Source organism: Camelina sativa, chromosome 4 (genome assembly GCF_000633955.1).
Source record: "Camelina sativa cultivar DH55 chromosome 4, Cs, whole genome shotgun sequence".
NCBI lineage: Eukaryota > Viridiplantae > Streptophyta > Magnoliopsida > Brassicales > Brassicaceae > Camelina > Camelina sativa.
In genome coordinates this window covers 11,556,138-11,578,007 of record NC_025688.1, presented here as the reverse complement: position 1 = coordinate 11,578,007, position 21,870 = coordinate 11,556,138, and the positions used below count along the sequence as shown (strand labels likewise).

Genomic DNA, 21,870 nt, shown 5'->3' with positions numbered 1-21,870 from the left:
GCAGCTTTTTAGATATTCTCAAACCTAGTATTTTACCCTTTTGGGAATTTATGCTTTTTGCACTTTTATTTTCTTAGATCTTGTACCTCTTTTGAAGGAGAAAACACAAGATTCTTCATACTTGTTTGTTTCATAACTTTAAAAGTATCAAGAATTTGAGTTTGATTCCTTCTCCAATATTGTAGATCTCTATTTTATCTTTATAATCATGCAAGTTTCGTGTTTTTCTGGGTTTATGACTTTGCTGTTCATCATGTGTGATTGTGAGTAGTTTCCTTAGCTCTTAGGGATGGTTTAGGCTGGATGGATGTTGTGGTTATTTGATTTGGTCAAGCTTGATTGTTGTAGATCTCTTCTAGTCTAGATGTTCTTAATGCTTATCCTATAACTGAAAGGGTAGGGTTTGATCTCAAGCTTCTTAGCATCACACCAATGTCTAAGGTGCATAGATAAGGCTAGATCTAGAGATTATCATTAGGCTTGCTAAGAGATTAGAAGTCTTGTTTGATTCTTGACATATTGCTTAATGCTTGCTTGTATAGATTCTTTACTTTGTGAGAACAAGTCTAGAAATATATTAGCTTGATTGTTTTTGCCATGAGAGTGGATTAACATGTTCTTAGAGATTATTGTCTAGAGATTAGCTCATGTTGATTGAGGTTTGTTGATCAAGTTAGATAACCACAATCTAAGTTCAGCCCATGAATCCATCCCTAAGACCTTCCTTGTCTATTGATTTCTTAGTCTAAATCCTGTTGTTTGATCGTTGTTTGATTTACTTTTGTCTTGCTCTGTTTTGTCTGCATTGCTCTGTTTTACGTTTTTGTCCAGCTCGACCCTGCACTCGATCTACACTCGATCGAGTGCTTGCTCGAGTTCATTCCCAGAACTCTTGTTTATGATTTGTGTCTGTCCTGTCTTGTTTCTTATTTCATTCTAGTTGCATTTCTGTTGCATTCATTTAGTTTCCTGTTCATTACTTTCCTTGCATTAGTTCATTACCTGCATTACTATAGTTTGATATCTGTTCTAGTTTCATCACTGCCATAATCATTCTGTTCCATTACATTTAGTATCTTGTCCATTCAGCTTTTACATTCTGCATTTTGCATTCTGCAATAGGTTGTTAGTGACAAACACCCTCTATAACTGGCTTAACTTAGACAAGTATTGCACATCCTAATTGCTTGCATTCACTCATTTAGGATTGATACCTCTTATACTACAATTTCATAAGGGGAATTGAAACACCTTGATTTCACCATTGTTCATCATCATATCATTCATTCACATTCCATTTCACACACACACACAAGAAAGATACTAGTTTCATCAAGGTGCCTGATGCGATGGTTTGGAGGCCTAATTCTGCTATTGAGTGTATGGAGGATGCTATTGGTACCACTATAGCATGGTGATATGTCTATATTTTGTCTCTGCTTAGCATGTATTTGTCATGCATTTATCTAGGATAACTAGTCGTTTTGCATCAATTTCTAGCCTCTTTTGTACACTTTGCATATTTAGGTAGTTCTTGCATCCTTGCATACATTGTGCATTTCAGAGTATTTCAGGTATCTAGGAGACGTCAGGAACACATTTTCCGAGATGCTGTTCGAGTCACCATTAGAGTCCACATCCTTCGAGTCGACCTAACACCATTCGAGTCCACGTCCTTCGAGTCGACCCAACACCATTCGAGTCCACCACTCTCGAGTCACCACTCGAGTCATCACCACTCGAGTCATCACTCGAGCCACCAGTTTAGGGATTCAGCTTTGGACGTCTTCACCAAAATTGTAGAGAATTGAATCATCTTTCCAATTACGTTTATTTTAAGCCAATCAGAAATATGGTTCAAAAGTTATCATCGTTTTAGTGGACGCGTATACACCCGGCTCGAGCCACTCGTCATGCATCCAATCCACCCCGTTCGATCCGTTCCATTCGAGTGAGATTTAGCTTTCGTCGTCTTCATTAATGTTGTAGAGAATTGAGTCATCTTTCCAATGCTGTTTATTTCAAGCCAATCGGAAGTATGGTTCAAAAGTTATCCTCGTTTTAGTGGATGCGTATACACCCAGCTCGAGCTGCTGCCCGTCGACTCGATCCTCCAGCTCAAGCCGCTGCCTTTCGACTCGACCCTCCAGCTCGAGCCGCTGCCTGTCGACTCGACCCTCCACCACTCGAGCCACCACTCGTTCGCACATGTCTGGAAGACGTTCCGTCTTACACGCTTCAGGAGATTCCCAAACCGACTCTTGATCTTGTCGTTTTAAGTTTTAGGGATTTACATGTTTTTACTATAAGTACGTTTTGTTAAGTCTTGGCGGAGACATCCTCTCTTTTATCTCATTTTGTTCTTAAGGTTTTACCTAGCCTCCAAGAACATTCTCAGACTTTGTATCCAGATATCTTTTAATACATTGAGTATTTGCATTTGATTTCTTCTACAAATTTGTTCTTCTCATTTCTATCTATCTACTATGCTTTGTTCAATGTTTTCTGGATTTGTATTGTTGATGATGATTTTCGGATCTGAGTATTGTAGTAGTTCTTGAGGATGGGATAGATTAGGTGGAGGATCTTAGGATGTAGGGTGTTTAAGCTTTGATTTGTATGATTCCCTTCTGGACTAGTTTTAGAATTACTAGTTTTTCTCTGATCAATTGGAACTAGGTTTTAGACATTTCCGCACCCAGAAGGTGTTCGATGAAACGTCTGACCAACTAGTGCCAGAGACTTACGTTCCTAGCCTAAGAGATTAGTTGTCTAGGATGTTTGTTGACGTGAATGAACTTGTTTGTCATGCCATGCTTGATCATGTTTTTCTAGCGAGAGCTAGGTTTGGAAGTGGTTGAGTTTGAGTAGCTTCTGTCAAGAGATTGGATTAGCTAAGAAGAGATGTTTATTGTTTAGGGATTGTTTGCTTGTGACATGTTAAACACTCTATAGACTAGGATACTCCACCGACATCAATTACTCCCATCCTTAGGACCTCTTTCTTTCTGATTTTTATTACATTCCTGAGACTGTTTCGTTCCTTGCTTTTTAGTTCATGCTTAGACTCGTTTTCGTTTTTACTATTGTTTACTTCTTGTCATACATTCTCGTTCCTAATCCTATAGTTCATTTCCGTTTTTCCATTTTCATCATTCTAGGATTGTTAGACAAACACTCTTTTTATATTGGCTTGACTTGTGGTTTCTTGATTGCATCTTGATTGCTAGCAACATCCCATTTGGATTGACACCTTAAGTACTACAACACATAAGGTTAATTGAACCTGCTAGGATAGACACACAAAAATCCTAGTATTACATGGCCTGAAGAAAAAGTTGTCATCATTTGCTGTCGAGTAAGAACCGTATGATTTTCTACTTTCGTTGTTGTGGCAAATGCATGAGACTTGTGTTCTTTTGTTTGGGATTTATGGAATTGGATCGTATGCTCATTATGTATCATAACAATGTTTGATATTTTCTATTCTAGAATACAATTTCAGCTTTATCACAGGTTACTTTCAAATTGTAACTTCATTTGAATATGCTGTATAGGGAACGGTTAATAGTAATCAGAAGACAAACGTAATTGATCGTTATAGCAGGCATATGAAGTCATTGTATACTCACTTAGTAGCACATAATAAAAGCTACAACTCAGATACAAATAGCTCAACACCGATGCTAAGATAACTAATCAAATGGCATTAACATAGAGCTACTAAAAATTAAATCATAGCAAGAAAAGATAGCTACGTTACCCTATATATAGCAGGCATAAAATACTATTATATATATAAATATAGCACGATATATGTGTTATTAAACATTGTAATATAGCATTTTATATATGCTATTAAAGGATATCATACGATAACATCAGTCCAGAAACGCTATCGTATATAGCCCCTCTATTATAGCATCTCTTATAATAGCATTCATGATTAACGCTATCAATACCCATATTTGTTGCAGTGTGTATTACAGTTTTAGAAGTAGAACACTTAACTACGCTAGTTTTATTATTTTCAACTGTGATTTTATTTATATACAATATAACATAACAAACCGGATGGTTAACACACCTTCACATAAAAAAAATGCTAAAACATACATCACAACAACAACGACACAAACAGAAATACTAACATCGACTATATATGTTTATTCAATAGCTGATTTTTTTTTGCATGTCATTTTTCGTTTACGTAGACGTAAAACTTGAGAACAAAGAGAAACAAAATATAATATTATACATGTCATTATAACAAGAGAACACATAGACACATAATAAATAAACACCAAACAAAGTTAATTCGTAAAAACACATGTTAATCGTAAACACAAGGTCAGAAATTTTAAAATAAGATAAACAAAGTTGAAAACTTACCAGATAATGCATTGTGTACAGATTTAACCAGAAGTTCAGCAAACACAATTGGAAGTAATCGTTGCATTAAAACATGGTAATTATGACTTTTCATTCCTGTTAATTTTGCTCCATATGAAAATTTAACATTCTTTTCGAGTCATCGTAAAAATACTGCTTTAGCTTCTGGTTGTAGTCTAAAAATCGAGATATGTGCCTTTCCATCAGCTGTTAAGTGCAAATCTTTGCGATTACAGTGCTCTTGCAAATTAAGTCGTGATTTGATGTTATCCTTCATTTTCCCCTTCACATTCAGTAAAGTATTGATGATATTATCTAAAAAGTTTTTTTCGGTGTGCATCATGTCAAGATTATATCGCAGTTTATGATCCTTCCAGTATGGTAGATCCCACAAAATGTTTTGTTTATGCCAGTTGTGCGTTTTACCATTTCCTTCTAATCGCCCATGGTTTCCTCCGTAGTCCACTGTTTTTGGTAAACAATAGACTTCATTGTAGAGTTCGTCGCCTGTAAGTATCTCTGGTGGACTATCATCTACAGTTTTTCCTTTTTTAAAATTTGTTTTATTCCGCTGATAGTTGATAAACTGGTAGAAAACAATGGTGACAATCAAACCAACTTGTTTTTTACCATTCTTTAACCAAAAGGCACCAGCTTAATCCAAACAATAAGGACATGCTAACCGACCATGAATTGTCCATCCAAAAAGCATTCCATATGCTGGAAAGTTGCTTATCGTCCACATGAGTACAACTTTTAAGAGAAAATTCTGCTTAGTAGAAATATCATATGATTCTTCACCGTTAACCCACAAATCTTTCGGCTCTTCTATCAATGATTGGAAAAAAATATCCAGACTTCTCTTAGGATGATTTGGCCCAGGAACTAGAATGGTTAGATACAAAAATTCTTGCTTCATACACAACGCATGTGGCAGATTATATGGAGTCAGTATTACAGGCCACAACGAATAGTTATGTCCTGACATACCAAATGGATTAAAACCGTCCGTGCATAATCCAAGGTAAACGTTTCTTGGTTCATATGCAGAATCATGGTGTACCTTGTGAAAATGCTTCCATGCTTCTCCATCAGATGGATGACACATTTCTCCATCATTAGCTAAGTGTTATGCATGCCATCTCATTTCTTTTGCCGTATTAAGAGATAGATATAATCTCTTCAGTCTATCGGCTATTGGCAAATAAAACATTTGACGATATGCAATTTTTTTCTGCCCAATCTTCTGAGCAGGAATAAATCTATGTTTTTTACAGAACAAACAGTTCTCTTCTTTCTTAGCATCTTTCCATAATATCATGCAATTAACTTGTCATACGTCAATCTTTGATAAGGTAAACCAAAAGACCGCATAAGCTTCTTGATATCATAGTACGACTTTGGTGAGTGGTTACCTTCTGGCAAATATTCTTGCATCATCGAGCAATTGAGTCCATACATTTTTTAAAAAGATTATAATCTGTCTTCAATCTCATTAGATGAGCCGCTAAAGAGAGCTTCGTAAGCCCTTATTTACATCCATCATAAATTGGCTGTTTTGTAGCATTCAACATGTCAAAAAAAAAATTTTGCCTCAAAATTAGGCTCTTCTTCCAACATCTGATCATACTCTATCTCTGTATTACCAAATACATCTGAAACCATTGTCGCGTAAGGATCTATTGGATCTGTGTGAGACTCAGTTCTGAATACATTATCTCCAGAATCGTTGTTTAACATATTATAATATTCTCCATGAGAAGTCCAAACACAATAGTTAAGCATAAATCTTTTGTTATATAAGTGTGTCGATACGATACGTTCTTCTTGTAACTTTGGATCATTCTCACACTTTACACGTGGACAAAACAGCTTTTTCTTCTCGAGAAACAGAGGCTGACTTTTAGCAAACTTTAAAAATGTGTCAAACCCTTAATAGTAAGTGTCTGAAATCCTATTGGTTGTATGATCGATTCTTTCATATGTCTAACGCCTTGTAGCATATAAATCATTAATAGAAGACATTTTGAACACCTGAAAATATATTTGAGAAAGTAAAATTAGAGAACATTACAAAATTGAATTAACATAGCCATGTATGTTCTTATATAATTTAGGCAATGAGATGGGGCAGAGACTCGATCTATTCAACAAACAAAACAAAAAAGATAGTAGTACTCTCTTTAGTTCTACATCTCTTTAAGGAAACAAAAGAAATTGAGGAGAAAGGCTACCGGAATTAACGAACACAAACGATGAGGTCTCTGTTCCTGAAGTCACTAATGAACACAAACGATGACTAGTAGCTTGGACCTTTGTGAAAACAAATCCTGATGTGATTCTATCTACCCTCTATAGCATATTTACGATGTAAGTTTTGTGATTCTAAAGTTTTGGTGACTAAGTTATGTTGAATAAATCTTCCTAGATTTTAGGAGAGATATATTTAGTTTGTTTAGTTTAGGCGTAATTTTAATAATTGTTTTATTTATAAAAATCTCTATTTCACTTATAATTTTTATTGTTGGAGAGTTTTGTTGTTCTTTGGTCTAATGGATTTTGCTCGCAATTCTGGTTAGTTGTTTTTAATTAACTTTATAGATTTGTTCTGGCAAAAAAAAAAAGAAGAAATTTAAGCTTAAGGTAATAACTTGTATGTTCGATGTTTTGCATTCATATTGATTTTTGGTAATTTCGTGTTTATAGGCAAACTGAAACAAGAAACGATTGAATTGGAAATTGTTCAAAATGTGGAAGAAGTACAAGCTGTTCAAAAAACCGAGCAGAAGAAAAAAGTTCACCATAGATTCGATCTAAACAAAACGTTTTATTATGAGGATGGAGGAGAGTTTCATCCCAGAGAGGGAGAGTTTCATCCCGAAGATAAAGTTGTTCAAGAAATGAAATAAGATGAAAAAGTTCAACATGAATTTGATTTAAACGACAAGAGGATTTATTATGGACAGCTTCATCCCTATAAGAAAAGGGAACAAGTCGTCGTAGATATGCTTAAGCTTTTGATGCCGAACAGTTTTTGATGAAGAATAGACAGTCTTTCTGGTTTGATTAATAAGTTTGTTGATTACGTCCAAGTTCAATAAGTTTTTCTAGATTGCAGCTGCAGGAATAAAGATATCTAGTTTTTGAGTTTGTTTTGCTTTGCTTAACGGAGTTCTCCGGTCTATTCAAAGAACTTGTCAATAATTTATTTGGTTATTTTGTATCTTAGGCAACTTGAAAAATTGATTTCTTTTGTATTATGATGCTCTGTGTTTTTCTCAAACTAATTGAGAAACAAAAACAGAATAAATCAATCTAAGTCAGTGTCAATGGCTCCTTTATTTTAAGATATGATTATGATTTTGGACATGTTCTTTGTGTAGAGTTGCATAATGGGCTTGAGGTGAATTGTTTTAGGCCCAGTTGGAAGCAGCTTAGGTTACAAAAGAAGAAGAGACGACACAGAGACAAGTCTACTTCATGTGGTTCCATAAGTGAGAAAGATATAGAGATAGAGAAGAGATCGAGCTTGTTGAGAGAGTTATTCTTGTTGTTTTTTTTTCTGTTCTCTTGTTCTTCTTTTATTCTTCTTTCTTTATTCTTATGGCTTGAATTAGTGTTTGGTTTAATTAACTATGGTGAAGGATGTGGTAGATGTTCCCGGAGAAGGATTTGGGACAAGAGACTATTAAGATCCTCGTCCACTGCAAAGGAGATATCTCTGGTATGAATCTTCTTCAATCTTGATTTTGGTCCGGTATCGCTTAGGTTTGGATTTAGTAAATATGTCGTCAATATTGATGAGAAACTAGACTATGTTTTATTTACACTAAACCAATCAAGTCGGTTGGATTAATATTTTCTCCAATTTTTTAGATATTTGTACATAAAGATATATGCAAACAAGTTAACTGAGAAAACAAATTAACTATATTAGAATTTTCTATATCCTTAAAATTTTGTTTTTTTAATACCAAAATAGCGCCTTAATTTTTCCCAATAGAACCTAAAATTTTCATTACCGCTTTAATTTTTCGTGAAATTTCCCCAACTCTTAAAAGTCCTAAAACTGCGTCAAAACTAATTAACCACCTCCCTCTACTTCTCAGGTCTCTAAGTTACTTCCCATTTATAAGACCTATTGGACTTTATTTCCTTTCACAGATCTCATTGAAAGGTATTTCTATAAATTTTATTTATTTTTAGAAGTTAATCTAGATGTTAAATTATGAATATTTACTCGCTTCCAAGTTTACAAATCTCTCCTAATCATTGTTGTTGTGGTTTTACACAATCTCTGCTTACAGTTTTTACAAATCTTGTTAATCTCTATTAATTTAGATTAGAGTCGTTTTAAAAATCTATGTTACTCTCTATTAATTTAGATTAGAGTCGCTTTAATTTTTCACTTTGTAAAATTAGGGATGGATAACTTTTCAATGTTTATGTGTTTATAGTGTACGTATGGAAGAGCCATTTGTGGATCGTTGGAGTTTACATATGTTGCGTCCATCTCGGTTAAATGAAGCTAAATGGTATGGATTTATTTCAACATACTATTGATTACTTTCACATAGTTATAACTCATTAAGTAATTTATTTCAATGGAGCAGGTTTAAATACCATACCCAAGTATCAACTAGTGTCTAAAAGGTCATTCAAAGTTATTTTAAGGGACCATGGTACTCTTGGGGAAAAGTGCCTCCCTTCTACAAAAGAACCTGGTTTATACTGTTTATGGTAGTAATGTTGTCTGTTATATTTCATTAGTCTATTTCATAAATGATTTACAATATTACTCATCATGTGTGATTACTTTGTTTTCTCAGAAAAAGTTTAACTGGGATGCTTCTATAACCTATCAAGTTGAAAGAGAGTTTAATAAGCTTGTTGCTCGCCTCAAAGGAATGATAAGCCATGCAAAGAATGGACGAGAAAAACCAGAGTGGATTTTGTCTAACTATTGGACAATTATGCAAAAACATTGGGCAACACCAAAAGCGAAGGCAACTAGTGAGAAGGCTCGTGCTTCTCGAATGTTTGATCGCAATGGTTTAGGCCCACTCTCATCTAGCAGATTCATGTTCGTATGTCAAAGTTCAAGCTGTTTTGGTAATGTATACATTTTCTATCAACTTTCATATATATTCATGATCATTTTGTATTAGTTCACTTAGTTTTTATTGTCTTGTTTATAGGAAGCAAACAAAAGTCTGACGGAACCTATGTTGATCAACGAGCATGATTGATCGCAGAAACTTATGAAAAGCATTTACAAGAACGTTTGGAACAACTTGAATCTTCTGGTGAAGAGAATGTGACAGCTGAAAATCTTTACAAAGATGAGAAAAATGAGATTTATATCAAGGTAACATTTCAAAACCTTATATTCTTTAAGATTTTTTTGAGATTATATATTTGTGATTAGTATATTAAGGTTTAGCCATATACGTTATTAGAGTGGATCAAATTTGTTAGTCACCATAGAACTGTCGTGTTTTATTGTTTGGTTTGAGTTACGTACGTGTGGTGTATTAGTTTGGCTTGAGTTGTATTGATTTGGTGTATGGCAGCTTATGTATTTGTTTTTTATTTCTATGCTGCTGGATCATCTAAACAAGGTCAAATCTTTGGACTTGGAGCGTTTAGTGAGGTTATGATAGAACGAAGATGTATAACTGTGTATTTATTCTGTATCGGTATACAAAAAGAAGTCTAGAGCATCATATTCTCTAGATCGTCTCTCTCAAATTCTCACGCAGGAGAAAGTCATACACCAAATACATGAAATGAACTTTACCAACAAACAAACACTTTATACTCTTTCTGCAAAAGTCGGTTGCAAATATTATTCTTTCTCTTCTGAAAATATCTTTAACAGCTTGCTCACGTGTCATCCTCACGTGACTTCTTCTTACGCACGTGCACACGGTGTAGCTTATCAATACCCCCCCCCTTCAACATCAAGCTTGTCCTCAAGCGATAAACAAGGAAACTCATGCTGCAATTCCTTCACCGGTTCCCACGAATTCTCATGAGCTGGCAACCCTTGCCAAGCGATCAATGCCTCCCACACGCCATGATTGTTGTAACGAGTCTCCAATACCACCATTGGTTCCAAAATCTACTCACCGGCATCACAAAAAGTTTCAGGTAAGGGTAAAACATGAAGATGCTCACCCAACATCTGCTTGAGCTGAGATACATGAAACACCAGATGAATCTTCGAGCCAACAGGTAACCACAGCTTGTAAGTAGTCTTTCTGATTCGAGCCACGACCTGAAAGGGGCCAAAATACTTCACAGACAGCTTTTGACAAATGCGCTTAACCATCGAATGTTGCTTGTAAAGACGCAGCTTCAAATATACCCACAAATCCACTGCAAATTCCACATCCATGCGGTGTTTGTCTGCATTGTTCTTCATTAACTGCTGAGCATGAACCAAGTGCGACTTAATGTCAGCCAACATCGAAACACATTCCTGTGACATCTTCTCCAACTCGAAGTTCTGCGTAAAATGCGGCTCATAAGATAGTAAGGCAAGAAGATCGCGACCATAGACCACCTTGAAAGGAGTAGTCTTCAACGCCGTATGATACGAAGTGTTATACCATAATTCCGCCCAAGACAAAAATTTGTACCAAGTCTACAGATGAGCCGAAGCAATACAACGCAGATAAGACTCTAAGCACCGGTTGACCACCTCTGTTTGGCCATCAGTTTGAGGGTGAAAAGTAGTGATGTACTTCAACTTAGTGCCGGCTAACTTGAAACAATCCTTCCAGAAATGCTCAAAAAGATCCGATCACGGACCGAGACAATTGAAGCAGGAAAGCCGTGTAAACGCACAATCTCTGCCACAAAACGTTGCGCCACATCTGAAGCCGAAAAAGGATGCTTCAAACCAATGAAGTGACCAAACTTGCTCAAACGGTCCACCACCACCAGAATAACATTAAACCCCTGAGAAGCAGGTAACCCTTCTAAAAAGTCCATGTTAATGTCAGCCCACACCGCTTGAGGGATTGGCAAAGGCTGCAATAACCCCGCCGGAGAGAGAGTAGAAGTCTTATGAGTCTGGCAAACAACACACTCCTACACAAACTTCTGAACATCCCACAGCATACCTTGCCAGTAAAAGGAGAGTTGAATCCTTTTCACCGTTTTCAATACTCCCGAGTGACCTCCAAACTCACTGGTGTTAAAAACATCCAAGATCAAAGAAATAAACCTGGAATTGGAAGAAATTACCAGTTTTTTTTATACCACAGCATGCCATCCTTCAGAGAATAACCCTTCTTAAACCCTTGTATCCACTGCTGCAGCTCGACATTCGCCCCAATTTTCTTGAAGATTTCCTGCAACTGCAACAAAGATGGCACCGTAAAAGCAAACAACTCCAGAGTCGAGACCAATACTGGAGTTTGAACCATCCGAGACAACCCATCAGCCGCTTTATTGTCAATGCCGCCTTGTACACAATCTATAAAGTCGTATGGTAAAAGCTTTGTCAGCCACTTCTGATAATCCATCGTCACCTCCCTCTGTTCCAAGAGAAGTTTAAGACTCTTTTGATCAGTGTGCACTGTAAACCGACGTCCCATCAAGTAATGATTCCATTTCTGGATTGCCAGGACAATTTCCATCAACTCCCTCTTATACACCGGCTTAAGTTGTTCCCTTAGAATTAACCCCACGCTGAAAAAGGCAATGGGTCGTTTCTCTTGCATCAACACCGCACCAAGGCCATAACCCGATGCATCTGCCTCGACCACAAAAACCTTAGAAAAGTTTGGCAAAACTAACACCGGAGCCGTAGTCATGGCTTGCTTTAAAGTGTCGAATGCTAACTAAGCCTTATCAATCCATTCAAATTTATCCTTCTGCAACAACTCAGCCAAAGGACGAGCAATAACACCATAACCTCGCACGAACCTTCGATAATAACCCGTTAGCCCCAAGAACCCTCGTAACTCCTTCACTGAGCAAGAACTAGGCCAACACATCATTGATGCCGTCTTGGTAGGATCAGTGGACACCCTGTCAGCAGAGATAATGTGTCCTAAGTAATCCACCTGAGACTGAGCAAAAAGACACTTCTTCCTGTTCACATAGAGTTGGTGTGCTGCAAAAATCTTCATCACCATCAATAAATGCTCCGCCAAAGATGAGCTATAAATCAAGATATCGTCAAAGAAAACCAAAATGAATCTGCGGAGATAAGGGCGAAACAATTCATTCATCAACGCCTGGAAAGTAGCCAGAGCATTTGTTAAGCCAAATGGCATAACAAGAAACTCATAGTGACCATCATGCATACAGAAAGCCGTCTTCTCCAGATCACTCTCACGCATCCGTATCTGATGATACCCTACCCTAAGATCAAGCTTGGAAAAAATGTTGGCACTATCCAAATCATCAAGCAACTGGTCGATCATAGGGATAGGAAACTTATCCAGAATAATGGCATGATTTAAGGCATGGTAGTCCACACAGAATCGCCAGCTCGAATTTTTCTTCTTAACCAGCAACACTAGACTAGAAAAAGGGTTACGACTTGGTCTGATTGTCCCCGCTTGCAGCATTTCCTTGACTAACTTCTCCATAACCTATTTCTGCGCATGAGGGTAGCGATAGGGTCGGACACTGACAGCAGTAACACCAACCACCAAATTAATAGCATGCTCCCGACCACGAACCGGAGGTAGACCAGTTGGTTCAGCAAAAACCGCCTCAAACTACTGCAACACCTCTTCTCCCACCCCGGAAACAACCGAAGACTGATCTTGAGAAACCACCTGAGTGGACAATTCTCCCACTGCATCACACTCCAAGAATGGAGAAGAACCCAGAAAAGCACAACTTGCCAACTGCAACTCTGTATCCCCCACCAAATACACTGACTGAGCCTTATACGTGAAATAATACTCATGAGTTTCCCAATCTACACTGCATTTTCCAAGAGTTAGCAACCAATAGATTCCCAAAATCACGTCTACTTGGCCAAGCTCTAAAACAATGATATCCAACGAGAATGAGCAACCCGAAATATTGAAAGAGAGTCGACGACAAACTCCAACCCCGTGAAAACTCATTCTTGTCCCCAACTTGATGTTCAGATTGGCACCCGCTTGAACCTGTAGCTGCAGTCGTGCCACCATCCTGGGAGTGATAAAGTTGTGAGTCGCTCTGCTGTCAATCATCATCAGTGCCTCGTCGTGATTTATAATGCCCTTCATTTTAGTTATAGATGGGGAAGAGAGTCCCATAAACGAACTATACGAGAGCTCCATTAGCTGTCCTACAGCGACCACCTCTACTTGTTCTTCCGATTGACAATGATCCTGCAAAACCTCCACCAAATAATCATCCAACACTGTAAGAATCTGTAACTCCTTATTAGGACACTCGTGACCAAGAGACCAATTCCCTTGACACTTAAAACAGATTCCTCTTCTTCTCATATCATCCAAGTCAGCATTGGAGTGGTGTTTCGGAGGACGTTGAACTGTATTAGACCGTTGTCTCTCAGTAACCTTGCTATTCCCAGAAACAACCGGTCTCCCTTTCCAAGTCACCACGGACTTAGACTGCTGCACACGCGTGGACTGATCACCATCACTTGATTCCCCTACTAGTTGCATCACCTTACGCAGATGGCTAGATTCCATAGAAAGTGCCACTGCCACTACCTCCGAAAAACTCTGCAGCTTCATCATATAAACCAGTTCCTGCATCTCCGGTCTCAAGCCATTAAGAAAGATGCCTCCCAACTTATGATCATCAAGGCCTCGAACCTGAGCAGACAGATCGTCAAATTGACGCACATACTCAGCTACAGAGCCAGCTTGTTTGATACAAAAGAGACTCTGGCTAGGACCGTTGATCTGCAAGTTCCCAAACCTCAATAGCAAGTGATCCTTAAACTGGTACCAGCTATCAAAAGGTGCTCTGTTAACCTGCCAATTAAACCAACCCAAAGCATCGCCAACAAGATGCACCGACACCAGATCTAGCTTCTTTGGATCAGAGAAACCACCAATTCGAAATCAGCTCTCTGAAAGAGACAACCAGCTGTAGATATTATCACCCGATAACACCAGAATCTCCGAATTCTTTAGCAATTCCTCCCTAGAGCTAGGACCAATTTCACGGTGATTCAAACCCAAGGGAGTAGATAATACCTTCCGACGATAGTTGACAGACGGATCTGCCGATTGCGGCTCCAACGAGTCACAATCCACATCGCGAGGTGATTCATTTTCCAAAAGTAGCTCCATCGACTGACGCAACTCCGCTATGCCGTCCTTAACAAACTCCCGATCTGAGGATATCTCCTTCTGAATCGTATGCACACTTCGAAAAAGCTGCTCAACTTGCTTCTCTTCAAACTCCTAAGAAATCTCGGAAATGATAGGCGAAAGCTTCGGATCGTAACCCATACTCAGTGAACTTGCGATTTCTCCGATCAAACGTCACGACGCACCAATTTGATAGAACGAAGATGTATAACTCTATATTTATTTTGTATCGGTATACTAAGAGAAGTCTAGAGCATCATATTCTCTAGATCGTCTCTCTCAAATTCTCAAGCAGGAGAAAGTCATACACCAAATACATGAAATGAACCTTAACAACAAACAAGTACTTTATACTCTTTCTGCAAAATTCGGTTGCATTCGATAGGGAGACCCTATCTCCTCTCTACTCTTTGTTCTTGCCATGGATGTCTTATCGAATAAACTAGTTCAAGGGGTCATCAATAATATTTTTGGCTCACATCCACTTTGTTCGGCTCAAATGGTTACCCATTTGAGTTTTGCGGATGACATTCTCATCTTTTCGATGGACAGCAAGCTTCTTTGGATGGTATTTTGGCAATATTGGAGGAATTAAAGGTAGAGTCAGGTTTGGGGCTTAACGGAGAGAAGACAGCTCTGTTTTTAGATGGAGACAACCTTTTGGCAAATGAGGTAATTCCAATCAACGCAGGGTTGGTTCAGCGATCCTTTCCAATCAAATAGTTGGGGGTGCCGGTATCGACTAAGAAAATGGGAAAGCAGGACTTCCAGCCTCTTTTGGACCATCATGCACCTCTCCTTTGCTGGAAGATTACAACTGATTCAGTTTGTAATTTACTCTACCATTGCCTTTTGGGCCTCCATTTTCATCCTGCCTAACAGTTGTTTGGAGGAGATTGAGAGTCTATGTAGTGCTTTTATTTGGAAGGGTGCCTCAAATTCTGCCAGGAGAGCGAAAGTCAGCTGGGACTCAGTTTGCACACCTAAGGAGAATGGAGGTTTAAAAAGACTGGTCCATTGGAATAAAGTCCTTTCTTTGAAGCTCATTTGGCTCATTTTTTCTGTTGGAGGTTCTCTTTGGGTTTCTTGGGTTCGGAGAAATTTTATTGGCAGTCAGTGCTTCTGGGATATAGATACTTCAGCTTCGGGTACTTAGATTTGGAGAGGGATATGTAAATTAAGAGCTCTTGCTAGGCTTTACATTGTTTGTGAAGTGAGTTCCGGAACTACTTGTAGGTTTTGGACCGATAATTGGACATCGTTGGGGCCTCTTTTGGACATCACAGGTGATGCTGGTCCGAGGTTGTCAGGTTTGCCAATTAACTCAGTGGTTACAAATGCCATAAGGGATGGACAGTGGTGGATTGCTCATAGTCGAACCCAGAATCCCATCGTTCAACTACTTAAGGCTTGCCTCCCTTCTACTTCAGTTGTCAACATGCAAGAAGATACTTATCTGTGGAAAATTGGGGATGCGTCAGCTTCAGATAAGTTCTCAACGACGACAACATGGGAACACCTCCATCCTCTGGGAATCAAAGTGGAATGGTTTGAAGCGGTTTGGTTCAAGGGTAGGATCCCCAAACATGCTTTCATTGCTTGGCTTAATTCTCGACATAGGCTGCTTACTCGTGATCGACTATTATCCTGGGGGTTGAATGTCCCTGCAAATTGTCTTCTCTGCAATTATCATAATGAATCCCGACAACACCTGTTTTTTTACTGCTCGTCCGCGGCTGAAGTGTGGTATGCCTTCACTAACAAAGCTTAGGTATCGCCTCCAATTCTCTTTGATGATGGGTTCAATTGGTTGAAGAATCCGTGTAGAGACAAAAATACTGTCTGGATTCTCTGATTAGCATATCAAGGCTCAGTGTATATGATCTGGAAGGAATGTAACTCGCAGCTTCACACTTCCACCTCTAGACCAGCCTTGAGTCTTATCTCAGAAATTAAAAGCCTCCTTAGGTCTCATCTCGGTACATTAACGCTCAAGCAAAGGAATGTTCTCCCGAACGACACTCTCTTGGTCACTTGGTTTAGAATTTTCCATTAGTATGTAACCTTGTTTTAATGTAGGTGTTACTCATCATAGGATGCACTACTTGTATTGTTTCCCCCTCTTTGAATGGAATGAAAAGGTATTTGTTGGAAAAAAAGAAAAAAAAGAGGGTCGGTTGCAGATATTATTCTTTCTCTTCTAAAGATATCTTTAACGGCTTGCGCACATGTCATCCTCACATGACTTCTTCTTACGCACATACACACGGTGTAGCTTATCAGGTTTTACCATCTGTTGGTGCCTCTTCAAGTGTACCACAATCTGGTGAAGAAGTAGAGACGATAACACATCGAATGCAGGAGATGGAAACTGATAAAAACAAAACCTTGAAGAAAATCAGCAAATCCAGAAAAGACATGAAGGTATGGAGAAACTTGTTGAATCTTTTGCATGTCAAAATATTAAATCCAAGGTCACTACCAAGACCATCCACCTTTATCTAACTACTATGGTTTGATTGTATTTCCTTTCAGTTGTGTTTATGGATTAATTTTGTGTTTAGTTTGTATTTCCTTTTAGTTGTATTTATGTATTAACTTTGTATTTGGATGTTAGTTTGTTATGTATATATTATCGTTTGCATATTATTTTAGTTTTCATGTTATATTCTATAATTATATATTTGTTGAAATATGGTGAATGGATTTAATTTTTAAAAAGAAAATCTAGGAACGAGAAAATGTCACAAATAAATACAAATTGTGGTAATTAAAAACAAATAAAAAAACAAACAAAAAAAACAAATTGTGACGGTTGTGTGTCTCTAATCGAGTCACTAATTGTGTCCAGTTTGTGATTGTATTTTGGTGGCAAAAAGTAACAGCATAGTGACTTAAAGTAGTAATAATTTGTAACAAATATATGACATTTTTTGGGTCATGTTCTGTGTCATATTTGTGATTGTATTAACCGTCATAAATTGTAATTTTTTTGTGACTATTCAAATATCGTCACAACTTGTGATGAATTGTTACTTCAAAAACATCACAATTATTTATGAGTTTTTGTGATTTACACCCAGTTGTGACCATTTTATTGTGATCTAATAAAATTTGTTTCATTTTTGTCACAATAAAGTATTTGTGACCGAAAATTGATATATTATGACCATTGAATTGGTAACAATATTCATTTTTTATTGTAGTGATGAGGATGGTGGTAACGGTGATGTTGAATGATAGTAGTAGTGGATGAAACGGTCAATAATTAGTAGAGAAGAAATGTGGTTTGTAAGTTTACGGTAGAAAGATGAAGAGATAAAACTAAGTGGTAGTCACTTGAGAAAGAGTTGTTTTTGTAGGTTTACGGTAGAAACTGATTCTTTTTTAGCAGAAACTGATTCTTTTTTAGCGCAAAATTTACTTAATTATTATATTTTTCCAGTCCAAATTGTATCATGTTTTAAGCTAATTACAAAATCCAGAGTGTGCTATATTTCCCATTAAAGATTAATCAGATGATAAAAATTTGAAGATGACAAATGTTCGGATCACCTATTATTATAAAATAAAATAAAAGAAAGAAAATTAAAAGAAACAATTAAAAAGCAAAGCAAAAAGAGAATATGTATATGTAAAAGAGACAAATATCATTTTTGTGTAAAAAATAACATTTATAATTAAAAAAAGCATCAATTATTTTTTTGTGGTTAGTTAATAAAAAATTTCTTGGTTATACAGCCTGTATTTTTTAATATAGGTTATTGTGTTAATTATGAACAAAATTATCGTCATGAACCTAATTTTTCCTCTTTTTTTTTAAATGGTCAGTTTTCATACATTTGCTTTCACTCGACAAAAAGAAATTATGAGTATGATCACAACATGAGTGGACAGACGTTACTGCAAGTTGCAATATATCTTGTTTTGTGGCTTACAAGTGAAGTTGACGCCAGGGGAGAGAGATGAAGCAAAGATGCAACCTTTTGATTTTGATGCTTTAAATTAAATTACATGGACCCAATCCACACAGAGAATAGAAAAAATAAATGTGATTTTGCTTTAGAGAAAGAAGCGGAATGATGCAGCATAATCAGAGTGTTAAAGTGAAACTAACTACATAGATTGATAGAATGATAGTGTTTGTGTCATTATCCGTATTCAAACTCGTATAACATACGGATTTTTTTTTCTGAATATAATATCTTATGTATATATAAATTTTAGTTAATTTAAACATTATCATTCAGTTTTTTATTTATCGGTTGATGTTTTTACATTGATCGGTTTTATTATTAAATTATTGTATGAATATTTTTGAATCTTCATAACTGATAAAATTTGTCTGATGAAGAAGAAAGAAAGATGAAATGTGCCTTTTAATGGCGTGTGAGTTGTGACGTAAAGGAGAGACAAAATTGATTCTTCCTGCTACGTTGTTTTCTTCCCAAAGTGGAAATAACGAAAGATCTGAGAAGAGGAGACACTCAAAAAATATCTAGGATCTAGCAAAACCACACAATCCAATTAAATAAAATTCATATCTTTCAAATAAATTATTCAAAAACTATGAAACGTACTGTTAATTTGTAACATATTTAAATTGGCAAACTGTTATATATGCCCATTAATAATTAATTATTTGAAACAAAAATACATTTTATTGTTTTCGGTGTTTAAGATCTATGTAACCGATTAAGAAAAAAAAAACATGTCACGACGACTCATGAGACGTAGAAACGTCAAAGACCATAGAATGGTAATACTATTATATGTGATCCTACAACAAGACACGGCCACCACAAATCTCTGTCACATTCTCTCCTTCCTTTTCAACCTTGTATATTATTTTTACTTCTCTTTATTATTCGAATCTCTAAAGCTTCTTTTTATATACACAACACACACGTCGAAACCACTAAAAATCTCTATTGCAAGAAAGAGAGAGTTCAAAAATGAAAAACACCCATTTACCTGAGGAATCCAAGGAACCAATCTCTCCAAGATCTTCTCACCGGGATCATGTATTGGTCGAGAAACAAAGCAAGACAGCTACAAAAACATGTTTGCCTGAGACAACGGTGTTGTCAGGACGTGAGAGGCTGAAGAGACATAGAGATGAGGTTGCCGGAAAAGTTCCTATACCGGATAGTTGGGGAAAAGAAGGGTTGCTTATGGGGTGGATGGATTTCTCGGCCTTCGACGCTGCTTTTACTTCGAGCCAGATTGTTTCTGCTCGAGCTGCGTTAATGGTTGACGCTGGAGATGATGCCGGGGCTAGAGGAAGTAGGCCTCAACGCCTTCGAGTTGAGAGTTCTTGTTGATTCCTTTTTGTCTTAGATAAAATGTCTATGCAAATAATACTCTCATCTTGTTTTTGAAATGTTTATTAGATACCTATCTTCACATTGATTTTGGAATTTTGAACCACTGATACAATTTTTCAAAGTTTTTATATAGTTCACTTTGTGTAATTGAATTGATTTGTAAATGGAATTGCCGGTAAGACAAACCTATTTTTTGGCTATAATTATATAGTTTGATTATGTAAACGTGAGTTGGAGGATAATTAACTTATTAGCTATTAAAAAATTAAAGTGATATTGATTGAGAATTGTGTAGTGAAGGATTCATGCTTTTGTAACAACATGACATTTTCTGATCAAACGTTAGATTATGTTATCAACGTTATCATCAAACTGTCTATAGTTTCTGATTCTTTAATGCCTATTTTCAAGTTTTTCGATTAATCAAGAAACTATCGATCTTTGATCTTGTAGTTTCTTCGATCGGGCTAGCTAGATATCTAATGTAAAATAAGTTACTTGCGGTTGCGGTCACCATTTCTCGAATCCTAAAACTTAAAGAAATTGCATAAATTTAGTTGGTAGAGCCAACAACTCAGAGGCACACTACTCCATGTCAATATCCGAGTCACTACTCTTTTACGTTTCTGATGTTACTATTTGATTAGATGAAAAAACTACCTAATGCATTCTCTTTTGATATTGTCATGTTGGAAAATGATCTAAATCAATGTGAACAAGAAAATATCACATGTTTTCATAAAGCACAAGGCTGGTCCGTGATTTATGATACTTTAGAACCACCACAAAAACAAAAACACAGCTAGCTGTAGGAATGACTAAAACACCCATGTCACATTTATGACAACAACATATAAATCAAGGTCATTTCGGTATTTTCCAAACTCTTTTCAATCTCGATAGCTTCATCGTTCTGGTCGGCACAATTGAAATCGAAGTTGTTCTCTTCTCTTCCTTAAACTAAAAGGGCAAAAGAGTGCACTCTTGAGATGGGATCCAGGGACCAAAAGGTAAAATGGAGTTGGAGCTCAGCCTTAATCGGAGCAGTATCAGCAACAGCAGCAGCTTCACTCCTCAGCGCCAAGCCAAAAGATCCAACGTTCCACCTTATCTCCATAGACCTCACCTCACTGAAATTTAACCTCCCTATCCTCGACGCAGAGCTAATGCTTACCGTACACGTCACTAACCCTAACATCGCACCCATCCATTACTCCTCCACCACCATGACGATCCTCTACGATGGCACGGTTCTTGGCTCGGCCGAGGTCAAGGCTGGCTCGCAGCCGGCGAGATCTTGTCAGCTTCTCCGGCTACCGGCGCGTCTTAACGGGATGGAGCTTGCGCAACACGCGCGGCAGTTCTTTTCTGACGTGGCGAAGAGAGAGATGAAACTTGAGGCTAAGCTTACGATTGAAGGAGCGGCTAAGGTTATGTGGTGGGATCATAGTTTTAGGGTCCACGTGGATAGTTTCGTAACCGTTGATCCTGTCTTTCTTGATGTTATTGGTCAAGAGAATAAGTCTCAGATGGATCTGTTTCTTACTTGAAGTTGATTTAATTGTACCATTTTTAGATTATTTGTGGTTAATTTAATTTTTTTTTTCAGTTATTGAATATGTCTTTTGAATTATATTAGCTTAGTTTAAGTTCAAGATGACTATCTTAACCAACAAAAAAATACTGTCAAATTATTGTCGTTCTAATAGTTAAACTTTGTTTCAAATTAGTTATCGTTTCATGTTTTTAATACCCATTTTTGAGAGATTTTTTATTTTTATCTCTATTATTTTAGCATATATCAATATATTAATTAGAATAAAACAAAAAAATAATATTTTTTTAAT

General features: G+C 37.0%; 2 protein-coding genes and 1 long non-coding RNA gene across 5 annotated transcripts; all 3 read left to right on the top strand.

Moving 5' to 3' along the window:
* Nucleotides 7,860–18,102, top strand: LOC104780295. 3 transcript variants are annotated; one of them, XR_766689.2, is made up of 7 exons: nucleotides 7,860–8,116; nucleotides 8,502–8,569; nucleotides 8,850–8,927; nucleotides 9,006–9,132; nucleotides 9,222–9,504; nucleotides 9,591–9,760; nucleotides 17,903–18,102. It is a non-coding gene; the product is annotated as an uncharacterized LOC104780295 (long non-coding RNA). The 3 variants fall into 3 exon arrangements; XR_766688.2 differs by lacking the exon at nucleotides 17,903–18,102 and adding an exon at nucleotides 16,972–17,335; XR_002037685.1 differs by lacking the exon at nucleotides 17,903–18,102 and having other exon boundaries at nucleotides 9,591–9,969.
* LOC104780294 lies at nucleotides 19,413–20,223 on the top strand. The gene has a single exon (XM_010504795.1). The coding sequence runs from the start codon at nucleotides 19,652–19,654 to the stop codon at nucleotides 20,018–20,020; it is 369 nt and encodes a 122-aa protein (XP_010503097.1). The 5' UTR covers nucleotides 19,413–19,651; the 3' UTR covers nucleotides 20,021–20,223.
* LOC104780293 lies at nucleotides 20,734–21,635 on the top strand. Its single transcript, XM_010504794.2, has one exon. The coding sequence runs from the start codon at nucleotides 21,013–21,015 to the stop codon at nucleotides 21,571–21,573; it is 561 nt and encodes a 186-aa protein (XP_010503096.1). The 5' UTR covers nucleotides 20,734–21,012; the 3' UTR covers nucleotides 21,574–21,635.